This window comes from Tupaia chinensis, unplaced genomic scaffold, assembly GCF_000334495.1.
Source record: "Tupaia chinensis unplaced genomic scaffold, TupChi_1.0 Scaffold140965_1, whole genome shotgun sequence".
Taxonomy (NCBI): domain Eukaryota; kingdom Metazoa; phylum Chordata; class Mammalia; order Scandentia; family Tupaiidae; genus Tupaia; species Tupaia belangeri.
Genome location: NW_006200834.1, coordinates 129,602 through 139,434, shown reverse-complemented (window position 1 = coordinate 139,434; position 9,833 = coordinate 129,602). Strand labels below are relative to the sequence as shown.

General features: G+C 37.1%; 1 protein-coding gene across 1 annotated transcript in view; it reads left to right on the top strand.

Annotated features, from left to right (window-relative positions):
- Positions 1-9,833, top strand: part of LOC102498181 (olfactory receptor 7A17) — a 39,506-nt gene that overhangs the window by 1,006 nt on the left and 28,667 nt on the right. Inside the window, exon 2 of the mRNA XM_006162850.2 lies at positions 438-593. Coding sequence (XP_006162912.2) covers positions 438-593 — 156 coding nt within the window. The remainder of the gene's footprint in view (positions 1-437; positions 594-9,833) is intronic.

Here is a 9,833-nt window from a genome sequence, read left to right as displayed (position 1 = left end):
CCAGGGTGGACTATGTGGGAATCAGGCAGCATAGCCATTATGCTAACTGCTGGTTCCCTACATTCAGTATATATTAAGTGGGGACATGCAATGCCTATCCTTCATACTCTGGCTTGCTTCACTTAGCATTAAATCTTCCAGATTTGTCCACTTTGTATCAGATGTCAGGGTCTCATTGTTTTCTATGGCTGAATAGTATTCCATGTAGTGTACATGTTCCATACTTTTTCAACCAATTCATCTTTCTGTGGACATTTGAGTTGATTCTATGTCTTACCAATTGTGACTAAATACTGCAATAAATGGATGTGGAAACACTGTTCTGACTGAGCAAAAAAGATTACCTCACTTTTTTCAATAATATATACCTAGAAAATAGGTACTTTTACCTAGGACTTAAAATTGTTGGACAGTGGCTTTTTTAACACCTCATCCAGCTTCCCCAATATCAGCCCAAAGCCAAGCTTCACATAGGATTCTCCATGGCACTACAGCTACCACAGAGCCTAGCCCAGTAACTATGGATGCAGCAGCCACAACCAACATCTCAACATTCCATCTGGAACCTAGCCAGCACCTGACATTCTGGATTGGTAAGATATATGGCTGGGCAGTGGGGCAGATTTGAAAACTAAATATGCTAATCTCCATTACTTTCTAACAGTTATTATTATTACATCTGCCCTGTCCCCCACCACCACCTTTTTTTTTTTTAAAGAGATTTTTGCTGTAGGATGCTTGCTGGAGAGACAGAGAAAATGAGATATCCCTCCCTGGGGGACCATACCAAAGTTCATTCTCCTCCTCTTGGAATTTTGGGCATGCATACACATGCTTCTGGTATGAGTTTGAAACCTCCTAGTCTGGCACTCAAACCACAATCATCCATGTGGGTTCTTGGCCACCCAGCATTTTTGCAAAAGCTCCTTGTGTTGTGATTTTCACATCTACTATGGACTTGAACATTACTAGAGTCTCCATGTGTATATTGCTAAATCAAATATTACCATATGTCTATACATAATAAGCAGGTATCTTTTCATTTTTGTGTCTGTTATGTTTTGTTTGTTTTTACCGTGATCCCCAACCTCCCACCCCCTATTACCAATTCATTATCCACCCCTTCCTATACCATTTCTAGTGTCTACAGTTGCCCTCCCTGCTAATATGCCTTCCAGCCTTTTTGTTTCTGCCATAGAGTACAGACATTCAGTATTTTTTTGAGAGGTTTTCGCTATAGGGCGCGTGTGCTCGCCAGACAGAGAGAGACATAGAGACAGAAAGCGAGAAATCACCCCCCAGGGGGGATGGTCACGCCGCAATTCCTTCTCCTCCATTCTCCTCTCAGGATCTTGGGCATGCACGAACATGCGCCCGGCGTGAGTTTTAAGCCACCGAGTCCGGGATGCAAACGCAAACCGCAGTCGACTATGTGGGAGTTCAACGCCATAGTCATTATGGTAACTGCTGGTTCCCTATATTCAGTATATATTAAGTGGGGACATGCAATGCCTATCCTTCATACTCTGGCTTGCTTCACTTAGCATTAAATCTTCCAGATTTGTCCACTTTGTATCAGATGTCAGGGTCTCATTGTTTTCTATGGCTGAATAGTATTCCATGTAGTGTACATGTGCCATACTTTTTCAATCAATTCATCTTTCTGTGGACATTTGAGTTGATTCTATGTCTTATCAATTTTGAATAAATGCAGCAATAAGTGGATGTGCAAACACTGTTCTGAGTACATTCCTATCCTTTGGGTGGAATAAATGCTGCAATAAATGGATGTGCAAACACTGTTCTGACTGAGTACACTCCTATCCTTTGGGTAGATACCAGAGTAGAATTATTGGATCATATGGTATCTCTATTTGTAGGTTTCTAAGGAACCTTCATATTGTTCACGGTGATTGTAATAATTTACATTTTTACCAACCATGTAGAAGGATTCCCCTTTTACCACAGCCTAACCAACACTTTATTTTCATTCTTTTTTTTTTTTAGATTTTTTGTTTTGTTTTGTTTTGTTTTGTCACAAGGCACATGCACTTGCCAGAGAGAGACAAAGACAGGGAAAATAGGAAATCACTCCCTTGAGGCGTTGTCACACCACAGTCCCTTCTCTATTCTCCTTTCAGGATTTCAGGCATGCATGTACATGTGCCTGGAGTGATTTCAAGCTGCCAAGTCCAGGACTGGAACGGTGGTTGACCAAGTGAGAATCTAGTGCCTTAAGCACAATGACACCTCTTGGACCCATCATTCTTTAATTTTTTTTTCAATTTTAAAGAGATTTTTCACTAAAGCATGTGTTGCACTTGTTGGAAAGAGAGACAGAGATGGAGACTTTGAAAGGGAAACTGAGAAATCATTTTTCCATCCACCCCCAAGTGTGTAGGGCCACATCACAATCCCTTCTCCATTGTCCTGGGATCTTGGATACATGTACCTGGCATGATTTTTTATTAGTGGTTTTCTTTTTGCTTTATTTTAATTTAAATTTATTTACATTTATTATTATTTATTTACATTTATTACATTATTCACTGTACATCATTACAGTACAAAATGAGATTTTTCCATCCAGAATACACTGTCTATTGGCTCAATCAAACACATCAACATATATGTTATCATCAACAAATAGTTTTCCATTTCTTGTTTCCTGTATATTTTGCCTTTTTTTTTTCTCATCCTTGATTCCCTATCTCTCACCCTCTGCCATCTCCTACCCTCCTCCCACACTGTCTCTGTTATCTGTGGTTGCTTTCTATGCCTTTTTCCCTCCACATTTTATTCATTCACTAAAGATCTTAATTAATCTAAATATTTTGAATAGCAAGCACTGGTGTTATATACATCTCCATGAACACAAGTCTGACTTTAGGCATAAACCTCAGTGAGTAGAATGAACATACTATAAAGTAGCACCTAGCTGGGGCTATATATCTTATCATATAGGTATTTTTAATGCATTTTTTTATTTCCAGAAAAATAGTTTTATGTTTTTTTCTGCAACTTTTTTTTTAACTTAATTTACATTCATTCCCTAAGCATCATGATGGCATACAAAATATGATTTGCCATCCGGAATATACTGCTAAATGGATTTATCATGTATGTTATTGTCAAAAATTTTCCATTTCTAGTTTATATATATATAACATCTCTGATGTTTACAATTGTTTTTCATTCCTCTTCCCCCCACTTTGTATTAATCACACAATTTCTTAAATAATATAACTACTTTCAGTAGCAAGTTCAACTGGTAATTTCAAGAAAAGCCATTTTAACTTAAAGAAATGCTAAGGAAATTTGCTTAATACTTAAAACCAGGAAACAGGTTAGGATTCTGTTGAAATGGTAGGTACATGAAACTATTTAACTCTAAAGACAGACCACATGAACCTATTGACATCTCAAGACAGACAACAAATCCTTAAAACTGGACAACAAAGCCTAGAAGAAAACCAGCAATGTTACAGTCAAAAGTCATAAAATTCTGTTTCACCAATTCAGTCCCATGTACTTTATCTTTTATTGTGGTTCGATTATCCTGATTAAATTCTGGGATATAATATTCAACTCCAGACTTGTCCCTACTACTAAGTTGGCCATTTTCTTAGTTTTTGAACTCATTTCTGTGTGTCTGTATATAATTTTCCTGATATAGCACTCCCTTGAGAACTTCTTGGAGATCTGGTGTGGTGCTGGTAAATTCTTTCAGGTTTTGTTTATCTGAGAATGTTCTTGTCTTTTCTTCCCACATAACTATAATATATGGTCGGTTATAAAGTTTTGTATCAACCACAAGTTAAGTCTCAGTATAGCTGGACATTAATATATGACGAGGTTATATTTTATTTCATTAGAGAAAGTTAAATTGTGCAATAAAATCTAATATAAGTGGTGATCTAGCCAGAAGAATATGGAGTTAATTACCCATTTCACACACTTTACAATGATCAGAGGTTGTGAAGACATTTGCAGAAAAGTACAACTTTCATTTTAAATGGACATCTAGAATATATAATCTATGGCCAAATCTATGAAACCATCTTAAGTCAGAAAACTGAAAAGAAAATAGATATATTTGAGGATGAGTTTTCAATACATTTATAGAAAATGGACTATGTCTGGATTTTAAATGCTTTTGAATCAAAATTAACTCAAACTTTTAATTCCACTTTTTCCCAAGATTTTTCTATACATACATAGAAGAACTAAATGACTAAAAAAAAAAGGCAAGTGAAGACATAAAAACTCTCAAATACACAATTTGAAATGATTCACTCAAAAACAGGAATAAAAATCACACCAACACAAAATAGGGGATAGAGAGTTAAAGAAAAATTGATTACTGGATACGAAAATTACAGACAGATAAAAGGAACAAATTTTACTGTTAATAGTTAATTTATTGCAAATCTTAGATTTTCTTTAAAAAAAATTGTGGCCAGCTGATGGCATAGTGATTGAATTGGCTAGATACCACGTAGCAAACTGTGCACTTTAAATCCCTAACTACAGCTTGAAAAACACACTCGGCATGTGTGCATGCATGTCAAAAATCCTGAAAGAAAAAAATGGATGAGAGGGGATTGTGACATGGCCATCCCCCAGGCAGGTGCTTTCTCACATTCTGTTTCTCTCTTTGTCTCTCTTGTCTGTCTCCACTAAGCACAAACCTTTTAGAAAATTTCAAAAAAGAGACAGGATATGATTGTTCCCAATGCAAAGGAATGGCAAATGGGAACCAAGGCCAAAGACTGCTTTGAAACCTGCACAATCTTTTCATCCCCTCCAGGTGCCACTCCCTCTTGCTTTCAAATTCTGCCCCACCATTCTTCCTGGCTCCTGTGCAGCAGAAGTGAGTGAGCAAACTAAGGCCAGAGGCCACCATGGAAACTCCAATCTCTCCCATTCATTACAGACTTCATAATTTTCTAAGCTATGATCCTTACTTTCTTCCTCAGTTGAAACCCAGTGGCTCAGCCCCAGGTGCATCTGATCTATAGAATCTGGGGGACACTTGGAACATCCAGTACCAGCAACCAAAGTACAGGTTTCAGGATGAGCACCAGGACATAGGGTTGCAAAGAGATCATGGATCACATCCTCTCACATGATTTCGAACACTCAGTTAACTCTAAGAAACAAGGAAGAAACATATAATCCATCCAATATCCAGAAAACAGCAAAGAAGCACAAGAAAGATGAGAAACCAAGAAAATGTCACTCCCCCAAGAGATAATAATAACTTCTCATCACCCACAGACAGTAAAATGGAACTCATGGAAATGGCACATAGACAATTCAGAATATTCATAGTGACAAAATTAAATGGGATACTAGAGAAAAGAGACAATAAACTCCAGAAAATGCAAGAGAAGAGAGACAATGAACTACAGGAGATGCGGAAGTCCTGTCACAATTTGAAAGAAGAAAGAGACACCATAAAAAAAGAATCAAACAGAACTGTTAGAGATGGAGGTTATAATACAGGACATCAAAACCTCCCTTGAAGGTATTAAAAGCCAATTAGATCATGCAGAGATTGAATCTTGGATGTAGAAGACAAAACCTATGACCTAGGAAAAAACACCAAAAAGGTAGAGAAAACAACAACAATAAAAAATTGAGGATGGGACCAGCAGTTAGCGTAATGGCTATGTCACTGGACTCCCATGTAGTCGACTGGGGTTCACATCCCGGACCTGGTGGCCTAAAACTCATGCCAGGCACATGTGCATGTGTGCCCAAGATCCCGAGAGGAGAGTGGAAGAGAAGGGATTGTGGCGTGGCCATCCCCCCTGGGGGTGATTTCTCGCTTTCTATCTCTCTGTCTCTCTCTGTCTGTCTGGCGAGCGCATGTGCCCTATAGCAAAAACCTCTCAAAAAAAAATGAGGGTAATGTATGAGAAATACTAGATTCCATTAAACATCCAAACATTCAAATAATTGGTATCCCAGAAGGTGAATAAACAAATAAGGGCATTAATAATCTATTCCAAGAAATTCTGAAAGAAATAATTCCTAATCTAGATAGTCATTCAAATATCCAGACCCAAGAAATACAAAGGACCCCAAACAGAATCAACCCAAGAAGATCTTCTCCAAGGGACATCATAGCCAGATTGGTCAAAACCAGACAAAGAAAAAATACTAAAATTGGCAAGAGAAAAACATCAAGTTAATTACAAAAGTTAAGCCATCAGACTAACACTGGACTTCTCATTGAAAACAATGCAAGCAGGGAAAGAATGTGGAATGAAAAACAATTTCAGCCAAGATTACTATACCTGGCAAGATTATCCTTCATATGAGAAAAAAAAAAAAAGATAAAAACACTTGAATAAGCAAAATCTGAAAGAATTTACTAACTCCAGGCCAGCTCTTCAAGAAGTTCTGAAGGGAGTGCTAGACCAGGAAAACTAAAGAGACAGAGAGCTATAAGAGAACAGAAAAAAAAAAAAAGAAGAAGAAGAAGAAGAAGAGGAAGAAAATAGCCAACTTAACAGTAGGGACACATTCAGAAATATCAATAATAGTGTTGAAAGTTAATGGATTAAATTCTCTATAATCAAGAGACACAGATTGGCTGAAACCCCCTATCTATTGCCTACAAGAAACACACCTCATGGATAAATACATACATAAACTAAAAGTGAAAAAAGTATTCCATGCAAAGAGAAACCAAAAAGAGCAGGAGTAGTGACGCTGAATTCTGACTAAATAGGCTTTAAGACAAAAACTGTAAGAAGAGACAAAGAAGGGCATTGTATAATAGTAAAAGGACTAACTCTTCAAGAAGATATAACACTTATAAATATCTATGCTCCCAACTCAGGAGCATCCAAATATGTGATAGAAAGAATGCTAGATCTAAAAGGAGAGATAGGTAGCAACACATCAATTGTTGGGAATCTCAACACTCCATTATATCTTTTTTTTTTTTTTTGGAGTTTTTGCTATAGGGCACATGTACTCGCCAGAAAGACAGAGACAGGGAGAGAGACAGAAAGTGAGAAATCACTTCCCAGGGGGGATGGCCACGCCGCAATCCCTTCTCCTCCACTATCCTCTTGGGATCTTGGGCACGCGTGCACCCGCACCCAGTGTGAGTTTAAGCCACCAGATCTGGGACTCAAACCACGGTTGGCTACAGGGGGGTCCAGCTACATAGCCATTACACTAACTGCTGGTCCCTCCATTATATTCCTTAGACAGATCAATGAGGCAAAAAATAAGCAAAGAGATTCAGGACCTGAATGATATCATAAATCAAATGGGCTTGACAGACATCTATAGAACTTTCCATCCCCCAAAACACAAAATATACATTTTTATCATCCCCGCATAGTTACTTCTCAAAGACTGGCCACATGATAGGACACAAAACCAACCTTTATAGATTCAACTTTATAGAAACTATATTTAGCATCTTCTCCGACCATAATGGAAGTAAATTTACTGTCAATTTCAGAAAAAAAATCCTCAAAATGTGTAAATACATGGAAACTAAATAACCAACACCTGAATGACTTCACAACTACGGAAGAGATTAAGACTGAAATCAAAAGATGCATGGAAGCAAATAATAATGATGCATAAGTTTCTATAATCAAAAGCAATCATAAAAGGAAAGTTCATAGCAATTAATGTGAACAAGAAAAAGATGGAAGAGGGCAAATGAACAACCTAACATCATGCCTCAGAGAAGTGGGGGGATAAAAGCACAAAAAATCCTAAATATACCAAGAGAAAAGAAACCATAAAGATTTAAGAAGAAATAAATGAAATAGAAAATAAACTATACAGAAAATAAATAAAAGCAAAAACTTTGAAAAGATAAACAAGATTGACACACCATTAGCTAGACTAATTAAGGAGAGAAAGGAACCAGATAAATCAAATTAACAGTGAAACGGGTGATATCACAACAGACATAATAGAAATACAAAACATTATTAGAGGATACTATGAGCAACTATATGCCAACACACAAGAAAACTTGGATGAGATAACAAATTCCTAGACACATATAATCTACCAAGATTTAATCAGAAAGACAGGCTTTATTCCAGGGATGCAAGTGTGGTTAAACATACTCAGAACCATAAACTTAACACACCATATTAACAGAAATAAAGATAAAAATAATGTGATTATACCAATTAATGCAGAAAAACCATTTGAAAAATACAACATGCCTCCATGATTAAGACTCAGCAAAATCAGCACAGAAGGGTAATTTCTCAATACAATAAAAACATCTCTGAAAAACCCATAACAAGCATCATACTGAATAGGAAAAAGATTGAAGCTTTTTCACTAAAAACTGGTACAAGGCAAGGCTGTCCACTTTCTCCCTCCTTTTCAATGTGATGCTGGGAGTCCTGGCCAATGCAATCAGAAAAGAGAATGATATAAAAGACATTTGAATAGGGAAAAAAGAGATGAAATTATCTTTATTTTCAGATGACATGATTTTGCACACAGAAGACTGAAGAATAGCCGTGAAAAAACTCCTGGAAGTAATAAATATAGTAAAGTGGCAGGATACAAAGTCAATATACAAAAACCTATGGCATTTCTATATAATAACAACAAGCAGACTGAAGTGAAACTGAAGAAATAATCCCATTTACCATAACCACAAAAAACATAAACCTAGTAATAAATCTAACCAAAGAATTCAAAGTCCTCTACAAGGAAAACTGTGAAAACCTAAAAAAGAGATACTGAAAATGACACCAAAAAAGTGGAAGGAGAGCCTGTATTCCTGAGTTGAAAAAATTAACATTATCAAAATGCCAATTCTACCCAAGTTAATCTACATATTGAATGCAAACTCAAATTATCAGAGACCTTCTTCACAGATTTAGCAGACAATCAGAATTTGTCTGGAATCATAAAAGACCCCATATTGTCAAAGCAATCCTGCACAAAAAGAGTGGAGTAGGAGGCATCACACTCCCTGACCCCAGAATATATTACAAAATTCTGATAATCAAAACAGCACAGACTCCCATCTTTCGACCCCTGGGCCAGGAACTGCGAGGGAGAACTGCCCCCTGAAATTCCAATCCCAGGCCCCCCAAGCCAAAAACCCCTCTGTCAGCCAGGTACACTTTTTTTTCTCCTTCTCCTCTTCTTTCATTTGTAAATTTCTCTCTTCTCACTACCACATAGGAAGGCCATTAGACCTACAGACACCCCACTGCCATCTTTCAACCCCTGGTAAGTGACTTTTTCTTTATTTCTTTATTTTTTTTTCTTATTTTCTCCCACTTATTTGGTCCTTACTCCCTTTATCTACACCATCCCTGGCACTTTTGATAGGTCTAGAATGATGGTTCTGAAATATTCTAGTATTTTAAGACTCTCTGGGATCACCCCTTTCACTGAACAACCTGTGAGGGAGATACTTTTCTTTGTACAGCTGAAGGGTATATTTTTCTTTTGATCACATTGCCAAAAATGAATAGAAGAGAGACTTTGGCAGTCTTCATTCTGAGGCCAAAAGGAAACACTCTGGCTCCTATTCGAGGAAAAGTTCTCTTAAAAGGTATTTCAAAGGGAACGCATCTCCCAATGGTTAGAAGTAGAAGAAGAACCTCAGGTCTGAATAAAGCAGGAAATATGTCTCTGACAAAAGAACACAGTAACTCCCTTCCTTTTCTTGAAAAAAAATAGAAGATGTTACAAAAATGTCCGAGATAGAATTTAGAACATTCATGTTGAACAAATACTATGAGCTGGAACAGAAAAGGGATAATGAACTGCAGGAGATGAGAAAGTCCTTCCACAATATGAAGGAAGAAATG